The sequence below is a fragment of the Neofelis nebulosa genome, chromosome 1 (genome assembly GCF_028018385.1).
Source record: "Neofelis nebulosa isolate mNeoNeb1 chromosome 1, mNeoNeb1.pri, whole genome shotgun sequence".
In the NCBI taxonomy this organism is placed as follows: Eukaryota; Metazoa; Chordata; class Mammalia; order Carnivora; family Felidae; genus Neofelis; species Neofelis nebulosa.
This window is the reverse complement of record NC_080782.1, coordinates 176548556-176573568: the sequence shown is the minus strand read 5'-3', so window position 1 is coordinate 176573568 and position 25013 is coordinate 176548556. Positions and strand designations below refer to the sequence as shown.

General features: G+C 44.6%; 1 protein-coding gene and 1 long non-coding RNA gene across 3 annotated transcripts in view; one reads left to right on the top strand and one right to left on the bottom strand.

The window, feature by feature from the left end:
• The window catches only part of LOC131483546 (uncharacterized), a 42966-nt gene that overhangs the window by 8700 nt on the left and 9253 nt on the right, over positions 1 to 25013 (bottom strand). The gene's annotated exons all lie outside the window — the stretch shown is intronic.
• Positions 1876 to 25013, top strand: part of CLDN10 (claudin 10) — a 113376-nt gene continuing 90238 nt past the window's right edge. Inside the window, exon 1 of one of the 2 annotated variants that reach the window (XM_058681784.1) lies at positions 1876 to 2337. In XM_058681784.1, the coding sequence (XP_058537767.1) occupies positions 2124 to 2337 (214 nt within the window). In that variant the 5' untranslated portion in view covers positions 1876 to 2123. The remainder of the gene's footprint in view (positions 2338 to 25013) is intronic. The other variant, XM_058681791.1, reaches the window with a different exon arrangement.

Here is a 25013-nt window from a genome sequence, read left to right as displayed (position 1 = left end):
TAATTAAGAGAGTATTATATGGGTGCAGGAACAAGCAGATAAATGTAACAGATTACGAGAGTCCATAAACAGACCATGTAAATATTTACATCTGATATGACAGAAGTGACATTGCAAATCAGTAGGGAAACCAGAGACCATTTAGTAGGAACAGAAAAATTCGGTTTCCATGTTGAAAAATGAAATAGATCCCAAATCATAAAACAGAAAAATAAATTCCAGTTTAAGCTTATTTACTTATTTTGAGAGAGACAGAGACAGCTCAAGTGGCGGAGAAGGAGAGAGAGAGAGAGAGAGAGAGAGAGAGAGAGAGACTGAATTCCAAGCAGGCAGCACAGAGCCCCACATGGGGCTTGAACTCACAAAACTGTGAGATCATTACCTGAGCTGAAACCAGTATCAGGAACTCAACTGACTGAGCTACACAGGTGCCCCATTTTTTTAAGTAGGTTTCATGTCCAGCACAGAGCCCAACGAGGGGCTCGAATTCACAACCCTGAGATTAAGACCTGAGCTGAGATCAAGAGTCAGATACTTAATCAACTGAGCCACCCAGCTGCCCTGAAAAATCAGTTCTAGAGGATTTAAGAACTTAAATGTAAAAGCTAAAACTTTGAAATAAGATTAAAAGGTAACGTATTTACTATCTCTGAGGGAGATTTCTTTTTTTTTTTTAATATTTTTTTAAAGTTTTTAAAAAATTTATTATGAGAGAGAGTTGTGAACTGGACAGGGGCAGAGAGAGGGACAGAGGGAGACTCCCAAGCAGGCTCAGAGTGTCAGCACAGAGCCTGATGGGGGGCTTGAGCTCACGGAGAGTCGGAAGCTTAACCATCTGAGACACCCAGATGCCCCTGAGGGAGACTTCTTAATCAAGATCTCAAAGCACAAATCATTTAGTAAAAGCTTGGTAAATTTAAGCATGCTAAAATCAAGAGTCTTTATCAAATACCTGAATAAAGACAAGCCACAAACTGGGAGAAGATATTTACAATGTAAATAATCAACAAATGATTGCTATCCAGGATGTATATAGAACTAAAAATAAATTATAACAAGTCAAACAACTCAACAGATAAAATGAGCAAAAGCTATAAATGTCTGTAGACAAAAACACAATGAACCAATAAATATGTGAAAATATGCTCAGCTTCATTAGTAATCAGGAAATACAAATTAGTCATCATAACGGGAGAGCTTTACACTCATCAGAGTGGCCAACCCCCCCACTACCCCCCCCCCAAAAAAACCCAAACAAAACCCAGCAATTCTGAAACACCCCAATGCCACATGTCATGAAGTGAGCCAATGAGGATTCACCCACTGGTTGTAGGATGGTAAACAACTAGAACTACTCAGTACAGCAACTTAGTATTGTCAATAAGGTTGAAGATTAGTTCCTACTTATTTCCTGCTTCCTAAGATTTCTGTTTCTTGCAGCAGGTGCACAAAAAGAAACGCATGAGAATATTTACAGCTCTTCCCACTGTTATTGAGGGGGAGGGGGTGGGGGTGAGGAAGAAATAACACAAATGTTCATCTTCAGGAACATGGATAAATAAATTGTAGTATATTCACTTAATGAAGTACTATATTTCCACCAACTACATTCTTGAACATAGATGAATCTCACGAACATAACGTTGTGTGAAAGTTACCGAAGAATACCTGCCATATGATTCCATTTCTATAAAGATTCAGAAGCATGCGAGACTAAAGCAATTGGTCAAATAAGCCTTAACTGTTACTGTATAATTTGTACTTTGTAATATCTGCTGGGTGCACGGTTCGTTAAGCTTCAGGCTAACAGAAAATTAAGCATTAACTATGGTACCAGGAAAAAAATATCTGCGAAATCAAAACCTTTAAAATCCATCTAAAATTTTTTAGTAAATCTCCGTGTAGGAAATTAGAAAGATCATCTCAAGCTATCTTTAAAATGCCATCGGTGAATCAGACTCTATCCTGAATTCCGGTCCTTCTGCAGGCCATCCGAGCATGAAATGCTGTTCCCTACCCGCGTTAACCTGCCATAACACCTGTCCGAGCGCTAGTCGCCCGCTGCATGCCTAGCCCACCAAAGCGTTCTGTCTGGACCGTGTCACTGGAGAAGACAGAGCGACATGTCCAGGGCGCAGATCTCAGCTCTTGTGTTTGGTGTCGGAGGGTTTGGAGCTCTCGTCGCAGCCACCGCATCCAATGAGTGGAAAGTGACCACCCGAGCATCATCGGTGATAACCGCCACTTGGGTTTACCAGGGTCTGTGGATGAACTGCGCAGGTAACGCGTTGGGTTCTTTCCATTGCCGACCACACTTTACTATCTTCAAAGTAGAAGGTAAATATAATGGCTTTGCTTGGGGTGGAAGTAAAATGTCGCTTTTCCCCTCACTGTGCCGAAGCAGCTGCATACAGTTGGCTGTTAACTCTGTAAAGACTGAGTGCTTGTGAAAGTGTCAAGGATTACCTAGGATGGGGCGCGCGGCTGGCTCAGTGGGTGGAGCATGTGACTCTTGACCTTGGGGTTGTGGGGTCCAGCCCCATGTTGGGTGCTGCGATTACTTAAAAATAAAATCCTAAAAAAAATTGCCTAGGATGGATGAGGTATATGAACGTGGGCTGAAAGAATTAAATCATGTATTTTATATGACAAAAGGAAGTTAATAATCTCATGAATCTTTTACAAATACCCAGTGCAAATGATAGACTCCAAGGGACAGGGCAGAAATGACTGTTTTATGTTATTTATTTTAATTTTTATTTTGTTTTGAGAGAGACAGAGACAGCACAGTTCGGGGGAGGGGTAGGGAGCCAGGGAGACAGAGAATCTCAAGCAGGCTCCACCCTGCCAGCGCAGAGCCTGACTTGGGGCTCGAACTCTCGAAATCGTGAGACCATGACCTCGGCCGAAACAAGAGTAGGACACTTAACCCAATGAGCCATCCAGGTGCCCCCAAAAGTGATTTAAAAGCTAGTTTCAATTTGCCTCACATCATGGAGGAATCTTTTCCAGACAGGTGTGTATACATACATTATACATCTATAGACACACATATATACATGCACACATGCTGTCAGTAATTCATAGGTTATTCCCAATTCCTATACTTCCCCAGGCCATCTGAGTATATGAAGTACACGCACACATGTATATATGTATACTCCTGTACATATTCAAGGGGGTGAAAGCATATGACAAGGAGGACAGTGCTGAGTGAAAAAAGAATTTTGTTTACAGAGGGGTTTCTATTTTTTTAAAATCATATTTAATGATAAAATAGCAGAGCAAGAAGAATTTAAAAAGTAGTTACGTGAAAGAAAATGCCCATGAACTGCCTTTTTGTTGCTTGGTTTTACTTTTTTTAAACATGCAAGCAAGCTTTCATCGTTATGCATGTTAGAAACTCTATTACAAGTATCTGTATCTTAGGGACATTTTTTTCTTGGAAGGCATTTCCATACCTCGGGATACCTCCGGGGAGATAACTACCTGCTCTTATGTCATCACAAGAATCACTATCTGCCTCGTGATTTGATGCCTTTACAAATCTGCCATAAGTTGTGGGTTTATTATGTTAAAAAATTGCCCCTGGTATTTAAAAAAATTTTTTTAATGTTTTTATTTATTTTTTTGAGACAGAGAGACAGAGCATGAGCAGGGGAGGGGCAGAGAGAGAGGGAGACACAGAATCTGAAGCAGGCTCCAGGCTCTGAACTATTAGCACAGAGCCTGACGCGGGGCTCGAACTCATGGAGTGTGAGATCATGACCTGAGCTGAAGTCGGACGCTCAACGAACTGAGCCACCCAGGCACCCCACCCCCGGTATTTTTTAAAATGTAGTCTTTCCACAACTAAATGGCAAAACTGTACCTTGGCCTCAGTAAAGAAAATAAAATTTTAACTAGGAAGTTACTAAAGCATAATATTTTATGGGATTTTGTGTCAAGTACCCCCGTCATTAGTGCACAGTGTGTGCCAAAGGATAAAGAGAGAATACTTAGTTAAATCCAGGAGACTTCTAATGACAAGGGAAATGTTCAAGCTCGGATAGCCCACATAGGCTCTCAAATAATGAACTTTCTCAAGCACCCATTTGAAGAATGAATGGTATATTTCTTTTCAGTCCCAACTTACAAACTTACTTTGAGATACTTCAGAATCGTTCCCTGTCCTATGGAAGGCCTTGTTAGGAACAAGGGGGAAACTGTAAAAGAGAGGAAGAGTGTGGTGGAGACCACTAGCATCATTCTGCACATCTCTGGGGTTCTTCCTTCTCTATGGCCCCCTTTGGCCCACTGCCATCTTGGGCAGCAAGCAGACGAGATATTGCGTGGGTAAGTGTATTTCTTTGTTCTTTCTTGGGTTCTTTTTTAAAATTTATTATTTTTGTATTTTATTTATTTTTGGGGGTATTCATTGTTTTTGAAGGAAAAAAACTTTCTGAGAGAGAGAGAGAGAGAGAGAGAGAGAGAGCGCCAGTGGTGGAGAGGGGCAGAGGAAGAGAGAGAAAGAATTTCAAAGTAGGCTCCATGCCCAGTGCAGATGAGATCATGACCTGAGCCAAAATCAAGAGTCAGGTACTTAACTGACTGAGCCTCCCAGACACCTCAGGATTTTTTTTAAAAGATTTAATTTTTATGTAATCTCTACACCCAACATGGGGCTCAAACCCACAACCCTGAGATCAAGAGTCATATGCTCTATTGACTGAGCCAGCCAGGCACCCCTAGTGGGTTCATCTTTTTAAAAAAATATTTTGTCTTATTATCCCTCATTCTATATTCCTTAACAAAACCCAGTTATTTTGAAAAATTAACACTTAACCTTAGTTCCAAAGTGGGCTAAAGAATCATGGTAGATTTCTGTGTGACTTCAATAGCTACTTCTCCAAATGCATCTTAGAAAACACGGAGTGAGAAGTTATAGTTACTATGTAGTTCATGGTGGTCTAAATAATCCTCCCCCCACTTAAAATTTTATCACCCTGGGGCACCTGGGTGGCTTAGTGGGTTAAGCATCTGACTTCAGTTCAGGTCATGATCTTGCGGTTCATGGGTTCGAACCCTGCATCAGGCTCTGTGCTGACAGCTCAGAGCCTGGATCCTGCTTCGGATTCTGTGTCTCCCTCTCTCTCTGCCCCTCCCCTGCTTGCACTCTGTCTCTCTCTCAAAAATAAATAAACATAAAACAATTTTTAAATTTTGTCCCCCTGATTTTGCTTTTTATATTAAAGATAATGTATTCTAGATCTGCTGTGTACCCTGCACATGAGAGGTATTTTGAAAAATCTGGTCCACTGACAGTGCTTTCATTAGAACATGTAAAATTAATTTAACATTCTCTCTCCCCTTTCTTCCTCCTGAATAAAAATCTTTATAAAATAAACAAGTTGCTACAGAAATCTATTTTCAAAGTCAGGAACACTGATTCACGTTTCCAAAGGAAATGGGGACTCACATTTGGATTTCCTTATTCACATGGAATCATTGCTGACGATACTGGTTGCTTTTCCTTTGCTCCTATTTGAAAACACAACAACAGGGGTGTCGGGAAAGCCTCTCTGCCAGTAGCCTCTCGGACATCCCAGTAATTCCAAATTGAGACAAGAATTCAGAAGCCAATGAGGAATGAAAATGAGTATATCACATTTTAAAATAACAAACTATTGAAGCCCTGCTGTGTCAATTTGAGACAAATCTGCTTAGACTTAGGTCAGATTAAGCCTCCTTTGAGAAAGAAAAAGAAAAAAACTTTCTGAGCTGCCAGGGTTTCTGTTTGTTTACTTTTTGCCTTGCTGGTTACATAACTTCATTGCCAGAGTCGTACCTTGTTGTTGCTAACACTCTCCGCTGTCTCAAGAGCTGCAGGTTTTCAGGGACCCATTCAGAGGACTAGTGACTACCGCCTTTAGAGACTTGATGTGAGCCAGCACCCTCTCTGGACAGGGAGCATTTACAGTATTGAGAAAAATAGAGGCCCTCTTCAACTGCAGTTCTGTGGGATGGATTTCAGAAACACACCCTACGGATCCTTGTAATTCAGTCCTCATCAAAGCCTGGGAGCTCCTTGACTCAATCCCCAAAGCACGTCACTTTCTTTGGGGGCAATATCCACCACAGGCTATGTCTCTTGTTCCGTCATGTTTTGATTTTCTCTGTCACTGTTAATAAGGATAATTTAACTGTGAAAACAGGGCATCGCTCACAGGGAGGGAAGCGGTCCTTTCTGACGGGGAAGGCTGGGTCCAGGGAGCACTGCTAAGGGGAGGGACTGAATCTGCCTGGTGGGGGTTACCTCGAAGACTAGACTGTTAGGCTCTCCTTATGCTCCTGGCACACACTGGGCTCTGGACAGATATTTGCAACATGGCTGAATGAACAAAATTATGAATGAGATAGATGGTTCCTGATGAGGGCAAAATTGTACTCCTGGAGGAAGGCCAGAGTGTCGTGAATTGAGTGATTGAGGACATGTACTCAGGCAACAAAAAGGAAGATCACTGAATTGCAATTCAGCATACCAAACTTCAAATTCTCTTTTATTAACCAGTTGCCAGACCTTGACTTTGCAAATGAATCTCATTCATAAATTTCTTTTCTGTAAATTGAGAGAGCTGGACTCCAACAGTCCCTTGAAGTATCCTTCAACCTGAAGTTCATTTCCAGGGCTTTGTGATGCTTCACCACGTTGCAGTTCACCGAAGAATTACAGCTATAAAAGGCTCCTGGAACATAACTGCTCCAGAGATTAGCCCTTCTTTTTCTCCCCTTATCTATTATCTTAGCTGGCTTCCTGTGTTCCTTACTGTTTAGAATCTTATCTGCATCTGGGTGGAGATAGGTTTAATGACCTTAAATGACCTTATGAGTAACAAGCAAAGTAAAGGTGCCAGGATTTCACTGGAATGAAACCAAACACTATTCTGGACGCTGGCTGTCAAGTGATGCTGGCTGCCTACAGGAGTACGAAGCTTCTTTCTCTCCTCACTTTCTGCCACCTCCGTCTCTCTCTCTCCCCTTACCAGCCATGCCGTAAGAATGGGGGCAAAGGAATGGCATTTGCTAGAGAAAAGGAGTTTTCTGTGGGTGTTTATTCACTATATGGGGAACAGCTGGGAGCCATCTGATGTCATAAAAGATTTCTTGCTCGCTGAAATGTGTGTCTTAGTCTATGATTAAATAACAGTAAGTAAATCTAGAGGCACCTGGGTGGCTCAGTCAGTTAAGCCTCTAACTTCAGCTCAGGTCATGATCTCACGGTTTGTGAGTTCGAGCCCCAAGTTGGGCACTGTGCTGACAGCAGAAAGCCTGCTTGGGATTCTCTCTCTCTCTCTCTCTCTCTCTGCCCTTCCCTCCCATCTCCCTCTCAAAATACGTAAATTAATGTAATTTTTAAAATATTTATTTGTTTTGAGAGAGAGCATGCACGCGCATGAGTACGCTCCTGCCCATAAGTAGGGGAGGGAGCAGAGAGATAGAGAGGGAGTCAGAGGATCCAAGGTAGGCTCCGCACTGACAGAGGAGAGCTGTATGCAGGGCTTGAACTCACAAACCGAGAGATCATGATATGAGCTAAAGTCAGACACTTAACCAACTCAGCCACCTGGGCACCCCAAATAAATAAACTTAGAAAAAAAAAAAAGAAGAAGAAAAACTCCAAGTTTTGTCTTAGGCTTATTTTGGGGGTGAAAACTGCCAAAGAAACATTCGACATGGTTTTGTCCCGGCAAAAAATGGCATAATTTTTTATGTGTGCTGCCCCAAGGTAGGTGAATTGTATTCTCACCACAGAATCTAGACAGGATGAGCCACCATAAAATTGTCTCTATGCCGAGAGAATGCCATGCATGGGGCTGACACATGCCCGTGTCGTGGTGAAGGTGGCACTACAGCTAAAGCAGCCACAGTTGGACTTGGAATTCTGCATCTGGGTGCTGCGTGCTCCTTCCTGGAAGCCCCAGAGATTGTCAGGATGGCTTGTCTCCATTACCAGTCTCTTGGAGGCCAGGACCTTACCTTATTTATCCTGGTATCCTTGGTACCCACCACTGTGGCTGGCTCCTAGCAGGCACTCACTAAAGTTTTGTGGACCAAACAAATGGAAGAAGAAATTGTTCACGGAGCTAAATTGTAACATTTAATGGATGGAGAGGGCATCTCCTGTCACCAAGCTCTGGCCAAGGGAGAAGGCCCCAGGGAAGTGCTTAAAAGGAGAAGAGCCATGAGTGTTTTTTATGACGAGATGCAAGACGCATTTTTCGAGACACATAATGATTTAGAGCCTCGCTTTGTAACGTATGGTCCTCAGACCGGCAGCATCTGTATCGCTTGGGAGCTTGCTAGAAATTCAGAATCTCGGGCTCTACCACAGACCTACTGAATCAAAATCTGCATTTTAACAACATCTCCGGGTGTCTCCTATGCACATTAAAAGTTTGAGAAATCCTGTTTAGAGCTTGGTCCTAGAGTCTAATGGACTCGCCACTTACTAACTAAGGGTCTGAATCTCTCTGTGCTTCAGTTTTCTTACCTGTTAGATGGTGTGTACACAAGATAACATAGGCAAAGTGCCTTATACGATGCCAGACGGAGACACTCACCACGGAGGGTAGCGCTCGTTACTGTGACCAGGTCTTTCAGTGCCGTGAAGCTCACATCTCAACTGCTGGGAGGTGACCGTTCCTTCTGTTCCATCAATTTGCTTCTGGCCAGACCACAGTAGCTGCTTCCTGGAATCCAAAGCCTAACAGAAGGATGCCTCTCATCCCTATGTCACATTTATAATCATTCAAAGGTTACAGCGCTCATCAGAGTCACACCGTTTATGCTTGGGATTCGCTAGGCCTCATAAGGGGAGACCACGCTGTATTGGGAAGTCAGGTTCTGACCGCAGATGTGAGCCTGTTTGTCACGGCAGTCATGTGCTACATCTGTCCGAAATGGGAAGAAAAGATCCGCTTCGTGCTCCATTTAGGGAAGCAGTGCTGTGTTCACACGTTGGGCAGCCAAGAAAAGGACAAAGCTTTACTCAGGTGTTGCTAGCCCCGAGGACTGGGAAAATCTTTGTGATGGTATAATACATTGATTTGAGTCATATTCACATTTCACAAAGCGCTTTCACAGACATTATTACTTTTATCCAAAAGATAGTATTCCATGGCCCCCATTTTATGGGCAAGGTAACTGAGGCTCACAGGGGAGCATATTTATAACTTTGCATGGTCATCCACAGGTTTTGAGGGGAAACGTTCAGCATTTGGTACTAGCCCCCAAACTTGTGTTTAAGTCCCAGTTCTGCCACTAATTTTTTGTGTGACCTTGTGTAAGTCATTTAAATTCACTTTGTTCCCCCCCTCCTTTTTTTTTTTTTTTTAAGTTTATTTATTTATTGAGAGAGAGAGACAGAGTGAGCACAGGTAGGGGATAGAACAGAGAGAAAGGGAGAAAGAAACCCAGGCAGGCTCCACGATGTCAGCACAGAGCCCCATGTGGGGCTGGATCTCACAAACCACGACCTGAACTGAAGTTGGACGCTTAACCGACCGAGCCACCCAGGCATCCCTGAAATTTGCTTTAATCAGGGATGATAAGACACACGGACACAAAATGCTGTCCTGAAGGAAGAAGTTTTTATACTCACAGACCCCTAGAGGCAGGAGGCATGGCTCCCCGCACTGGACCAGTAGGGACGCTCCAGAGCCTGTCGGGAGGCCGGAGTGAGAGGGAAACCTGGCCGACGCCGGCACCACGGTTTTACCGGGAGGGAGCGGGCGGAGCAGAGGAATCGGGTTAAACAAGTTCCGGATTGGCTGGCCTGAAAGATCTCCGCGGGCTCTGGGGCGTAGGGGCTGTCCTAAATTGTCTGTACAGGGCCCCTGGGTTGATTAGGGTAGAGACCGAGGCTTGCAGTATGAAAGCTTGAGAATTGAGGTCGTTGGGGGAGTGGGCCTTGGCTTTGTTGATTTGCATACGAAAGGTGCTCTAGATCCGGAGCCTAGGTAAGCCCCGAAGGGCAGTGTCTCCCCCAGCGGTCACGTGAGGCTCTAGCCGCCAGAGCACTGAGAATGCGGTAACTAAGAACATGCAGTCAATATCGTATGATAGCAGCTCCCGGGGTGTTTGCAGAGGTAGGTCAGCGAGGCCAGCGCTTTCCCATTTCGCTTCTCCTTCGGGCTTCGCGTGCTTGCCTGGTTTTCGGCGCTGGTTTTCTCCTGGTAAATATTTCTTGTGGAAAGGGTTCAGGTTTATTTTTCACAGGGTTCACTGCTTTTCTCTCTGCCCACGGCCCATCTGACCACACATGCGACAAGTCAGCTCTACCGTGTCTCCTCCGCACGGATTCCGTTACTCGTTCGTTCTCTTCCTAAAAGACACAAAGGACGCTGTCGGGGCAAACGGTATGGTGGCGTTAGTAATTTCAAAACGTCCTGCTGCTGCACACTTTTAGGTGATCCCAGGGTGCTTCGTAACTCTGTTGCTCTTAAATGAACCTGGGATAATGAAGCTGCCAGGAACCAGCTGGTTTACAACCGGGCTTTGGCCAGATTTTTGTATGTATTACGGGAAAGTTGATTACCAAAGGTTGACAATTTGGCAAATTGCCGTGATGCCATATTACAACTACAAAGGAACCCGATAAATAGTTCATTCATTTATTCACTAATAAGTGCCTTCATCAAAGCGTTCATTAGAGTCCTTGGCACACAATATAGGTCTGGGGACTCAGTGAGGAAAAGGACATAAGCTTATCCTCAGTGGAGGTGCTGACAACCGTGTAGCTGACAATTAGCTCAGAATGAGAAGTGAGATCTGATGGTAAAGTTCAGGGGGGAGGCAGACTTCCCAGAAGAATGAGTGCTTGATCCGGCTTGAAAGATGGGTAGAAGTTTGCCAAGGAGAGAGACAGGGAGTGCATTTCAGGCTATGGGACTCCTCCAGCTCTACAATTTATTAACTGCATGACTCCGGGCAAAACGCTGGACCCCTGAGCTCTCCATCTGTAAAATGGGAACCATATCCCCTCCTTCAGAGGCTGGTGATGAGGATTAAGTGAGTTAACTTGTGGAGAGCGTTTAGAAGAGTGTCAGGCACAGAAAGCAAAGGCCTCAGAGCCGGAGGGAACCAAGTACCTCAGGGAACTGTGAGCAGGAAGGTGGGGGGGGGGGGGAGGGACGTGAAAAGTCAGCCTGCAGGTATCGCAGAAGGGGAGCTTGCCAAGGGACCTTTAAGCTCCCTGAAGAAATGTAGACTTTGTCTCAGAGAGGCTGGAGAGCTATTGAGACATTTCAAACAGAGAATACCGGATAGGGCCTGCATTCTAGAAAGATCGTGCCGTATTTCGTGTTAGAACCTGAACCAAGGGGACAGCAGTGGGAACAGACAAGGAAGATACTTAGGGGTAGAAGTGATAAGACTTAGCAATGTGGTGACTCATGAGGGGCGAGATGCATTAAGGACGCCCCTGAGCACTCCTGTCTGGAGATATGATGAGCGGTGACAGAGAAAGCTGCTGCAGAGCAGGTTGAAAGCTTAATGCAACCTCAGGGAGTCACATAAGAATATCAGAATTAGGAGGGTAATAGTATTACCCCATATTCTGTAGTTCCATTGTCTTGTGCTGGTCTTGGGCACCATATTTTAAAGGATCTGGACATAAATCACATTCGTTGACTCTAGAGGACAATGAGTTGGAGGATGAGGGTTCATGAAATAAATTCACAATGGCAATGGTCTAACCTGGAAAAAAAGGGGGGGGGGAGAATATGGTCGAGGAGGGGGAGTGGGAAAGAGACAAGTATTACCACTGGGTAAACTTTGCTTTGGAATCAGATGTAGGGGCTCTACAAAGAAGAAACTTCTACTGGAGCTGCCCAACAAGAGAATAGGTTGTCCCACAAAGAACTGGCTAGAAGGATCCAGGGGAGGCTGACGATTCTCTGCTAAAATGTTGGTAGAAATAATTCCTGCACTGGCTGGGAAGGTAGAATAGTCATTTCCAGTTTGAGATCTGAGATTCCGTGAACATGTCAAAAGAGAAAGAGATATTTAAACATCAATTTTCCTGATTTGATGTTGACTTAAATATTTTTGGACAACTGTTGGGGTCTGTGCTAGGCACTTGAGAACATAGCAATAAAAAGGCTTTGTCTTTGCCCTAGAAGGGAACATCAGTTAAAGTAGTAAATGTTCTAATATATATGTTATATTAATGTTATTATATTTGAACCAATGTATTTATATGTTAGAATTAAAATAATGAATATGTAATTCCCCATCTATATTGATATTTTACAGACTCTTAAAAAATTGTTTTTTAATATTCATTTATTTTTGAGAGAGAGAGAGAGAAAGAGAGCAAGTGAGCATGAGCAGGGGAGGGGCAGAGAGAGAGGGAGACACAGAATCCGGCAGGCTCCAGGCTCTGAGCTGTCAGCACAGAGCCCAATGCAGGGCTGGAACTCACGAACCATGAGATCATGACCTGAGCCGAAGTCAGATGCCCAACCGACTGAGCCACCCAGGCACCCCTATATTGATATTTTAAAAGGTCCTAAGCAAATCCAAGGGATGCCACCTAACCCTTGCCAGGGAAGGAATGACTCCTAAATTTAAGCATAAAGCTAAGTGATGGGGACTGGAGATTTGACAGGACAAGTCTTGCCTTTTTTTTTTTTTTTTAATGTTTATTTACTTTTGGGAGAGAGAGGGAGAGAGAGTGCGCGCAAGAGGGGGAGAGGCAGAGGGAGGGAGACAGATCTGAGGCAGGCTCCACACTGACAGCAGAAAGCCCGATGTGGGGCCCTGGGGCTCGAACTCACAAACCGTGAGATCACAACCTGAAGTGAAGTCCCACGCTTAACCAACTGGGCCATCCAGGCACCCCAGGACAAGTCTTACCTTTAAATTTCTTTGGCCCAATATTTTTGGTTCATATGTACCAAATATAGCCCATGTATAAAAACCAGACCAGCCATCCTCTTGGGAGACTGATTCTCTCCAGAACACAAAATGTGGACTTTTGGCAAGTGGGGCAGAGGGAATGAAGGCTATTTTCTATCTAACTAGAGCCAGATGTTTTCATTTAATCCACCAGCAAACACTGAGCCAGTTTTATCTGAGGGTTTCAGCCCGCTCAATAGGATTCCTATAAATGTCCCTACCAAACTGATTCTCTGCTATATCGAGATCCTTCCTTGGCCCTGTGCCCTGGCTCCATGTGCTTACTGCTTTGCTCAGCCTCCCAGTTCCCGGAGATCAGCTGATGCCCACTCTCCCTCCTGTTTGAACCTGGACTTCAGACCCCTCGTTTCATTCTGCCGGCTAATGTTTGGGTTCCAGGCCAGACCTGTCTTATTACTGTCCTGCACGATAATTCCAGCCTGCTTGCCCACTCAGCCCTGACCCATTGCCTTCTCTGAACTCAACTGATCTGCCTCCTGCTTCCACTCCCTCACCAGAACACGCTCTCCTGCCACCCTGTGCCTTGGGAAGAACTACCGGGGGATATCTCCAAGCTGTGAGCATTTGGGGGAAAAGGAGAAGCAGGTGGGAAAGGGTGAAGCAGAAATACAAAGCCTAGTTGACAAATGGAAGTGCCAACAGTCGGTTGTGGCTTTGATAGGAGGTGGAGCCACAAAGAGGGACCAGCAGACACTATTATAGAATTATCTGGAATCCATTTGTATTATATTATATTATTAATATTATATTAATATTATATTGTATTATTATATATAAAATATTATATATATGTATATATACTATATATACATATATAATATATAATGTATATATATTATATATACAATATTATATATTGTATTATATTATATTATATTATATTATATTATATTATATTATATTGTATTATAACATGGGAAAATACCCGTGTTATCCTACTGACAACCTCTATCCCAGATTCAAGTTAGGACTGGGAACAACAGTCCTACTTAGGACTGGGAACAAGTTTGAGCCTGAGAGAAGGTAGCGCTTTCCCCTTGAAACTTCCTATTCCAGCTGTAGCTCCAACTCTATCCTGTAGGGGGCGCCGAGGTCCTTGTGGGCTCAGTATTATGGCCTCTGCTCTGTCCCGCTCTTTCTGCTTCTGCTTCTGGTGCCTTCGTTAATCCTTCCTGGGAGTGGTGGGGGCAGGGTGGAGGTGGGGGTCTGCCTTTGCCCAGGGTGGTGAGCCATCCAGTTTGTGGTCCAATTCCACTAGAATTATACAGCAGATTCATGCTAGCGTGTTCGTGCCACGTGGACATGCACATGTGGACCCAGCTGGTTCTTCAGCCAACTATACAGCCGTACCACTCTCACCATGCAGACACACTTACACATTCCACACACACGCACACAGGCTCACATTCACCGTTTGGGTACGACACACACACACAGACACCAACCATTCAGGTTCCACGTCGAACCACACACAACCATCCACCAGTGCAGAACCTCGCACGTATCGCATACAATACCCAGAGGAGCCAAAAGACAGACTCCGAGACCGAGGTTTTCACGAACAGTTAGAAATGTGGAACCACTGGACCGAAAGTTGAAGATCGCTGCTTGTCAGCACCAGAATAGGAAGAAATTCACACTGAAGCAGGGGTCAGCAGAGGAAACTTAGCTTCTGGCCTCATCCTCAATGCCTCTCACAGCCCTGGAGTACAGTCTCCACCACACTGTCCTCTTTGTCTACTAGATGTACTTTTAATCACCTTACCGCCTTCTGGGTCTCCTAGCTTGCTAAATACAGGTGAAATTTGGGGCCTGGCACGTTGTGAATCCTCCATAATGATCAGTTTCCTCCCTCCCTCCTTTCCTTTCCTTTTCTTATCTTCCTTCCTTCCTTTCTTCCCACCTTCCTCCTTTCTATCTCCCTCCCTCCTCTCCTTCCTTTCAGAGTAGGGACCTTGAAACCTGACTTCCTGTTCAAATCCCAGGCCTGTCATTACTAGCTGCATGACTTTGGTCTAGTTACTTAACCTCTTTCAGTTTCCTTATCTTTATCCACGTTTTTTTTTTTTATTTTTTTTATTTATTTTGGGACAGAGAGAGACAGAGCATGAACGGGGAAGGGGCAGAGAGAGAGGGAGACACAGAATCGGAAACAGGCTCCAGGCTCCGAGCCATCAACCCAGAGCCTGACGCGGGGCTCGAACTCACGGACCGCGAGATCGTGACCTGGCTGAAGTCGGACGCTTAACCGACTGCGCCACCCAGGCGCCCCACAGTTTCCTTATCTTTAAAATGAGGTTAATAATATTTTCCCTATGAGAAAGGTTAAATGAGTTGATATACATATGAGTTAGCCATTATTGTTGTTTGCTCCAAACCACAATTCTAGTCTTTTAAGACCGCCTTAAATCATGAAATTTGGTCATCTTTATGTTAGCTACTTTCCCAGCTTAGCATCATCTAAAAACCTGCAGCATATTCCCTGTGGTCTCTGTGGGTTTACTCCTACCCTTCCCTGCTCCTGCCCCAGAATTCCAGATGGCTGCACATATTTCTTTTCTTTCTTTCATTTATTTTTTGAGAGAGACGGAGCATGAGTGGGGGAGGGGCAGAGAGAGAGGGAGACACAGAATCCGAAGTGGGCTCCAGGCCCTGAACTGTCAGCACAGAGCCCGACGCAGGGCTCAAACTCACGAACCAGAAGATCATGACCTGAATGGAAGCTGGAGGCTCAACCCTTGGAGCCACCAGGTGCCCCGCCCTTGCTTCTTTCAAACTGCTGGTTCCAGGCTTTCACCAAGCCTTCCCTCTTCAGAATTCCATGCTATTTTCTTTGTCTCCTCCCCACAACCCCCTCCTGACTTTCCTGCTTGTTTGGATGAAACCACCACTCAGCTGGTCACCTAGGCTAGAAACCTGGAGTCACATAATGCCTGCCTGCGCTTCTTCAGACCCCATATCCAGTCACTTGCCTAATCCTGCAGAATCTGCCCACCACACCCTCCTCTTCTCCTGGTTGGGACGTTTGCCTTGTCTCTGGTTCAGCCAATTGCCTACCTGGGCTCAGTCTCTGGGTGCTCCCTGCTGAACTAGATTGGGACCAGATATTAGAAGGACAGATTTTTCAAGGCACCTGGGTGGCTTAGTTGGTTAAGTGTCTGACTTCTGCTCAGGTCATGATCTCACCACTGGGGGTTTGAGCCCCGCGTCAGGCTCTTGCTGACAGCTCAGAACCTGGAGCCTGCTTCAAATTCTGTGTCTCCCTCTCTCTCTGCTCCTCCCCTGCTCTCTCTCTCTCTCTCAAAAATAAATAAACATCAAAAAAAAAAAAAAAAAGGTTTTTCTGCTCTTCTACTTGCTCTAAAATTCGCCAGGTCAAACTTGCAAAGGGAGACTTTCCCATTTAATTTTGGCCTTTATTCACTGCATTTAGGGAGCCCTTACTCCGTGCCAGACCCCACTTTACATAGCGTCTCATTTAATTCCCAGAGTGACCATCTGAGGCAGGCACTACAGTCACATCTGTTCTATAGGTGAGGTAACTAAAGTTTAGGGAAGTTACATAAGTGGCTCAATTTCATGGCTAAGGTGGTGTCCCGGGCAGGATTCAAATGTCAGACTGTGACTCCTGAACCCAGTCCATTGTCCATCCACCAAGGATGCGCCGTGGATAATTCCCAGCAAAAGGAACACACCACGACGGTGCTGACTTTCTTTCTTTTTTTTTTTTTTTTAATTTAAAAAAATTTTTTTTAATGTTTATTTATTTTTGAGACAGAGAAAGACAGAGCATGAATGGGGGAGGGGCAGAGAGAGAGGGAGACACAGAATCAGAAGCAGGCTCCAGGCTCGGAGCCATCAGCCCAGAGCCTGACGCGGGGCTCGAACCCACGAACCGCGAGATCGTGACCTGAGCTGAAGTCGGACGCTCAACCGACTGAGCCACCCAGGCGCCCCCGGTGCTGACTTTCTAGTCTCCCTGCTGCAACCAGACTGCCTTGTGCTTAATCTTTTTCCTAGTCTGTGCCTCTGCTCACGCCATTTGGGGCAAATGCCTTTCTTCGTCATCCCTCATGTCTCTCTCCCTTCAACCTCTACCTTAGATTCCACCTCTCATGCAAAGGCTTTTTAATCTTCTAACCAGAAGGGACCTTTGTCTCCATCTGCCCCCCCCCCGCCTTCCCCCCCCCCCCCCCCCCCCCGCCCATGGCATTGGGTACTTTCCTTATTGTGATTTTGTTTCTCTGGCTTGTATTGTGGTTACTTGTGTACTTGTTTTTTTGCCACCACTCGATTATAAACCCTGTGAAAACAGAGGTTGAACAAAGTCTTTCTATCCCTTGCCTGGAAGAGTGCCCTGCATAAAATCCATGCTCTGAAGGTGCATGCTGAGTTAGTGAATTTTTGGTCAGGTTGAATGAATGGTTGCAAGGATAGGACCACAGGGGCTGGCCGCCATCCTCGGTGCCATCATTGAGCCTATCTGGGGGTCTACCAGGCCCGTGTCTCTGCTTCCTGTCCCAAAGCATGGTGTGCTAGAAGTTGTGAGGCATCTTAGGAACCCAGTAACCACTCTCATCGAAAGGGAGTGTCTAATTCGGTGCTTCTTGCTCTTAGGAATCATGCTGGCTCCTGACAGGACCTTCTTTCTTTACTAAGAGCAAACCATCTCTTAATTATCTATTCTAGAATTTACCTGGGGTTTGCTACCAAGCTTACCAATGGCATTTCTGGCATTTGGGACATTTCCGTGATCCCTACCCTTCTCCCTGATCTTGTTTTCCTTCGCTGTAAGATCACATATGGTCCTCTCATTCAGATGTTAACATTAGGAGAAATCTCAGGCACCATTCACAATGTTCTCTTTGGGCCATCGAAAACAGCCTGCATTTGAAAGGTGAACTGAGAAATCAGAATGAGATCAAAAGGACTCTGATTATTCTAATTATTTGAACAGACTCACTCTCTGAGGATTTTCTATACCGTGAGTGGTTCTGGGCTGAGTCCGCCTCTTGGTAGTTAATGACTGGGAGATATGGATGTGGCTGTGGGTCTTGTCCATAAATCACGCAGCCACGCGTGGCCACAGTCAGCGGAAAAAAGACCTCTCCAGCTCCTCATCTGCTGGATTCTGAAGACTGGCGGGACCGCGTGGCCATTTCTGTGAGGGTTCAAGTTTCTGCACGTTATGAGCAATCGGTAGAAAGTGCAGGGTAAACAGAAAGTGCCATTCACGGACAGCAGAGCCTAAATTATAAGCCCTAACCTTCTTGAGATAGCTGGGTACCGGCTGGGTTATCTGTATTACAAAACAGGTCTGAGGATGATTGCTTTGGAAATAGTCCCGCTTTTACGTGTCTTACTTTATTTTAACTCACACGGTGGAGATGAGGAGTGGAAAATCATTTTCTAACAATAAGCTATTTCCTTCCTGGAATTTTTTTTTCTGTCAGGATTTTCTCTTAGTTACCCGGTTCCCCAACCCCACACACATCCTGCCACTCTGCTGTATTTCCTTAGCTTCGTAAAGTATTTGTGATTCTCTTTTATTACGAACTTAATTCACAGGTCTTCTCTTCCTATTTATAAATCTTGACTCGCCCTTTAATCAGCATGTATTTATTTATTACCTTTTAACCTCTCTTATGTCTCATGACTTTTATTTTGTTTTTCCTATATGTAAAAGTGATGCTCTCCACTGTACCAGTGTGTGGGGACCAAGGCTATCGTCGTACATTTGTGCCCCAATTCAAGTGCAGTCCAGGCAGAAATCAGACTTTTTCAGGGGTCTTGCTCTCAATATTTTGGAGCTTCCCTGGTGATGCTTGTAATCATCTCCTCATCTCCTACCTGCTGTTTTCCTATGTTTTCTATGTAGTTGTGGCTTCTAGAGAGACCCCTGCTTCCCCCTCCCCACAACACTGCTGTGCATAAGCTCCTCACACTTAGAACTCCCCTGCCATCTTTTCTCCCTCAAGGTCATATTCCCACCACTGCTGGCCTCGCATGTCCCTGTATCTACTCTGTCTCCTTCTCTCCTCCCTCCCTGTGTTAATTTCAGGTAGACTGTCCCAAGGATCCCAAGACTGGTAGCAATTTCAGTTCACCTCTGGGTACATGTTTCTCACAAAATACACCCACAGCCAGGATGGCGAAGTCAGGAGATGGCTCATGTTGGGGCCATGTTGGGTCAGGACCCTGCAATCCTCTCTAACAATTTAAAGAAGCCTGATGCTGGGACTAGGTCATGGCCTTAGGCTCTTCTCCCTCTCTCCCCACCCTTTTTGGGGGTTGACTGCAGGCTGGGAAGGAAACTGTTGCCCTTTTTGCAGTCTGGCCCCATCTTGGGGGCTCAGTGGAGATGGTAGTAGAGGGCAGTGTGTGTGTGTGTGTGTGTGTGTGTGTGTGTGTGTGTGTGTGTGTATGAAAGGAAGATGTAGAGAGGCTGTCAGGGTCCCAGTTCCTTTCAGAAAACTTGGTCCAGTGAAAATTTGTGGATCTGAATAGACACTGATGGCAAAGAGTGCTGTCCAGCTCTGTGTGCCTGCAGTATGTGATTTTTAAATGCAAAGGGATATTTTGGGGGCAGTGTGGTACCTAATTCCATCCCCCCTTCATAATCAAGTTTGAATTTCAAGCCTGCAAGTCCAGTTAAAAAAAAAAAAGTCATTTTACAGAAATCCCTGGCTTGTTGATTTTTTTCTGCTAGTGGGACTTTCCTGCCTTCTCTACAGTTTGTTCTGTACCGCCTGGACTCTGGAGCCACAAAAGAAGTTGAATATTCCCATTTCTGGAGGCTTCGATGATTCCTGGGCTTACCCTGTCTTCATACATCTTTTTGTGGTTCTCTGAGCCTGTGTTCCACCTGGTTCCCAGGAAACAGGCCACAGGAACGGGCTCAGGCAGTGGCCTCATTACTATTAGAAAGCTGCCTCCGTTCTCTCCCTAGGGACCAACTGGGCAAGTAAAGCCAAGGGCCTCTAAGGACACGGGTCCCTTGATTTTTCTCTGCCTTGGGCCTCCCCTCCATGAAGCCTGTGATCTCCTAGGGAACTGGCGCCCCTCCCCCAGGCTTTCCCTTCTTTGCTGTATTTGATAATGAATTTGAATATTGGAGGAATATTTCCACCATTTTTTGTGCTATCCACAATGCAGTGACTGTAGACATGTCACATTTTGAAGTCTGATCTGCATTTGAAACACTTTATCATTTTCTTAAGACAAGAAAATGAAAACATTGAACTAAGTCTAGGTTTGCAGCACTTGCCAATCTCTGTGGTGTAAATGGTGTAAATACTCCTAACATGGCAATTTCAAACTACCCACGTGATGTTCTTGAACACAGAGTTGGAAAGATATGTGCACTGGCACAAAGTCGTGTGGATGTAATAGACCTGAAAGCCTCCAGAGCATAGAGAATGACTTAGGAAGTGATGTGTTTTGAGTATTTATTACCTTTGTCTTCAAGATAACTTATTTCATTGTAACTTTACATACTATTTTATTTTATTTTATTTTATTTTATTTTATTTTATTTTATTAGAGAGAGAGAGCATGTGAGTGGGGGAAAGGGGCAGAAGGAGAGACAGAGACAGAGACAGAGAGACAGAGAGAGAATCTAGAGCAGGCTCCATGCTCAGCATGGAGCCCAACTCAGGACTCGATCCCACGACCCTGGGATCATGATCTGAGTCAAAATCAAGAGTTGGATGCTCAGCCAACTGAACGACCCAGATGCCCCAATCTTTTTTAAAGGCTGTGTTTAAAAATGGGCATGCAACGTTCCTGAAAATTTAACAATTGGCTCTCGAGAGCTGGTATCAGCCAGGGAAGTCAGCCTCAGTATATGGCTGGTTACGGATGAACGTACTGTATCTCCCCTAGACTTAGATCTAGCAGGACAGGCTCCAGCCTCATTGCCTTTGTTTTCCATTTAACATCTTACACATAGCATGTACAATATGACAACATGGAAGCCAGCCAGAGAAAATATGCTTCCTCCTTTGGATCTGTCTCACAGGTGACAGCACTTTTCCTATGGCTCTGGTTTCACACTACTTGGTCTCACTATCACCAGTACATCCACTTCGTTTCTCCTGCTACATGTTAGCTTCTTGCAGCTTGGAACTCAGTCTTGATCATGGTCCTGGACTCCTGGGATCCAGGACATATTAGACCTCCTCATTCCTTGATCTTTTCAATGATGGACAGTTTACCTTTGTCCAATCACAATTCACCTCACTTTCCATTGTTCTCTTGGATTCCTTCCTACCCAGAAACCCTGCTAGTCCTATGTTTCACATTTGGGATGTATCAGTTCCCTTCTCTTCTCACCTTTCCTCAGGGTCCTCTCTTAGAACGAGGTTGCGTTCTCCTTGAAGCCTTGTGCCTTATTCTTTTCAGCTTTATAAGTCCAACAGGTAGCAGAGCACCAGGAAAATGAGGCAGGGTCAGTGTAAAGCGCTGGGTGGATGGATGAAGTACAGCAGAGGGAAGTCAGTCGGCACAAGGGGCACAGATGAAGCAAGGAAGTTCTCTTTTCTTGGTCTTTAGCTTCAGATCCAACATTTGTCTTAGCCAGGGCAGGAGAAACATTAATCTGCTCACTCATTCATTGTACAATATTTATTGAGCCCCTACTATGTGCTACCTATTGTTCTGGGCACTGGAGACACAGCAGAAAACAAGACAAAGGTCTTTGTCCTCATGGAGCTCAGGTTCCAGTGTGAGCAAGAGGACATGAGGAGGGTGCAATGGCCTGAATGTTTGTGTCCCCTCACCCTGAAATTCTTATGTTGACTCCTGACCCCCAACGTGACGGTATTAGGAGGCGGGACCTTTGGAAGGTGATTAGTGAAAGGATTTGAAGGGATTAGTGCCCTTATGAGCCAGGAGCTCTTTGTTCTCCTCCATGTGAGGGTACAGTGAGAGGTCAGCAACCAGAAAGCGATCTCTCAGCAGACCTGCCCGTGTGGTACCCTGATCTCAGACTTCCAGCTTTTGGAACAGTCAGAAATAAATTTCCATTGATAATCCACCCTGTCCGCGGTACTTCGTTACAGCACTTGGCACTAAGACATGGGGACAGTGGAACAGCCCTCAAAATGCCATCAGTGTCATAATCATCCTTTCTGTGTGAATGTCCAGCGGCCTTAGCTACCTTAACCTTTTCAGGAAGACTGCATCATGGCATTTCTGTTGCTTTCCATACTTTGTTTCATTGAATCTTGAAGAACTATTGTTTGAGAAACAAGAAGCAAGGTTGGGCCATAGATGGGTGAAATGGAGATTTTTCTCAATATGTTTCAGAACTATAGGAACATTTGGTTCTACTTGTCTATTAGTTTTTGCTAAAGGTAATTCCTCCTAAAGCTACATGGGCTCACAGCATTGCTCAAAGGAAAACGTACACCTGATATACTGTACTAAGGATTATTTCCTATAGCCCCTGATGGAAAAATATGTTTTAAAAATTCTCTTCCTGTAGCCTACTGGCTAGCGGCCATGGAATCCAATCCAACCAAAACACACATGTCCTATCCTGGGGTGCAGTGTGACTTGTTAGACTTCCCCCACAAAGAATGTTCAACATCTTCTCAAAGGTGCAAGGAAATTGTTCATATTTATTTCTTTGTGACGTTTTTGATTAGATTAAACACCAATATAAGTTGAATTTAAACTAATGGTAAATTTTTTAATAAAAAAACAAATTCTAAGCTCCTGAAGAAAAGAAACAGTAACTTATATTTCTCCCTATATTGCACAGTACTTCCCTAGCTCAGAGCGTGGCAAAAATAAGGGCTCTGTAAGTTCATTTGTTGGATGAATGAATTTATTTATTCATGAATAAATTCTTTATTCATGAATGAACTTATTTATTCACTCATTACTTTTCTTCCTTCCCTTGCATTTTATCTGCTGTTTTCTTTATTCTTTTGACTCAGTAATACTTTTCATATCATTTTCAATAAGAGAGCTGAATAAATGCATATTGACCTGAATTGAAAAGAGAAATGGAAACAGACAGAAAATCTCTAGCAAATTGGACCAAAAATCTCCCAGTGAGTTGCAAATTAATCCAGTGAAATATTCCGGATGTTTTGGATGAGGGAGTTCTAGCCCAGACAGGTCACACTCTCTTACTAACCTTGGGTCTGGTTGAAGGAAGATCCCTCTAATCCAAAACATCCTGTGACTTTAATTTAATTTATGAAGCAACATATTGTGCCAGTGAAGTTGGGCTTGGAGATGACTTAGCAGAAAGTCTCCAGTTTGATACTGAAAACAGATGCCATCTGACGCAGCAAGAAGGACTGTGTCAGGCCAAACCGTCGGAGACAGGTGCGAACAAGCCAGAGGTGGCTTTTATTTAACATGATGTTAGGAGCAATAAAAGTTTGTGTCACCTGGGGTTAAACTTTAATTTCACATCCTTTGAATATAAACCACACATCTTGCTATCTGCACAGCTAGTAGATCCGCTAGCCATCTCTACACATTCGCCTTACTTTTTGAAACCCAATTTATTTTTAAGTTCCGCCAGCTCTCCTTTCCTATCTTTTACATCTGTCTAAAAGTCTTACATTTGAAGGCAAGGTTGAAACAGAAGGGAGAATAACGATGGAGCTGATGTACACGCAGGTAAGACACGCAGAGACCCTAGATGCTACCAGGCTGTGAACAGCAGGTCCCCAACCAAACTCCTCATGTTCCCCCACAAAAACACTTTCTTTCTAGCCTCCCTTGTGTTGCCATGCCCTCCAACCTCTCCTCTGTCTCCCAGTAGCATTTTATTGCGCCCATCTTGTATCTGGCTCTATCGTTGTCATCCATGCATTTATCTACTTGAGGACGGTATCTTAAACCTGGAAGAGGGGGCACCTGGGTGGCTCAGTCGGTTAAGCGTCCGACTTCGGCTCAGGTCACGAACTCGCGGTCCGTGCGTTCGAGCCCCGCATCGGGCTCTGGGCTGATGGCTCAGAGCCTGGAGCCTGCTTCTGATTCGTGTCTCCCTCTCTCTCTGCCCCTCCCCCGTTCATGCTCTGTCTCTCTCTGTCTCAAAAATAAATAAACGTTAAAAAAAAAATTTAAAAATAAAAAAACCTGGAAGAGGATGGCAGGTCTGATGCCTGGTCACCTCCACATCTCTGGAGATGACTCTGGCTTCCCCCATAAATAGGGGCTCAAAAACCAGTTGTTGAGCTAAATTAAATCCTTAGAGTTTCATAAATTTAACAAAATCTGCTTCTGATGTAACAACCATCTTCTACAATGTGGAGTTAGTTTTGGATGCAAATGGATCCTCTTTCTTTAAAAGGCCAGGTGTGTGGCTCAGGGAAGACCAAAGCAAAGTTGTCTGGGGTTCTGTGCTTTGCATGTTCTTTTTTCCAAATATTTTATGTAATCTGTACCCCTAGTGTGGGGCTCGAACTCATGAGCCTGAGATCAAGAGTCACATGCTCTGCTGACTGAGCCAGCCAGGTTCCTCTCTGCACATTCTTGATAACTGATAGGAGAGCCTTGGTTGTCTGTTTGACCTTCTACTTGGCCAAGCACATAGGGGCATTCCCTGTTGCTACCACTGTTTGTTCTATTCTATTCAAGCTTCAAATACTCTGCAGGTAGAAATTACCTTGATTCCTCCCAGCTAACAGATATCATTTTTTGGCCCTCAGTTTTCCTGGAAATGCCACTACTAGCCTCGAATTTGAATGGTTTCCAAATAAATATCCCTCCCAAATAGGAAACATAGCCTGGATTTGTAGTTATGGTATCTGACCCTTTTCCCTCCTGGTGGCCTCGTGGGAAGCCAGACTCCCTGAAACGAACCAGCCATTAACGTACGAGTATGCACAGAGATCTCTCTCATCTCATAAGGGTCTGATAAAAATGGGTTGGCATATGAATTAGCATGGGCAGAAAATCACTAGGTAACAAACACCCATAGGCCCTCTTGGCCAATAGCCATAAATATTCATTTCCTGCACCTGTGGTGTTTAGCCAGTCTGAGCTGGGCTCAGTTGGGTGGCTCTGCTGATCTCAGCTGGGGATCT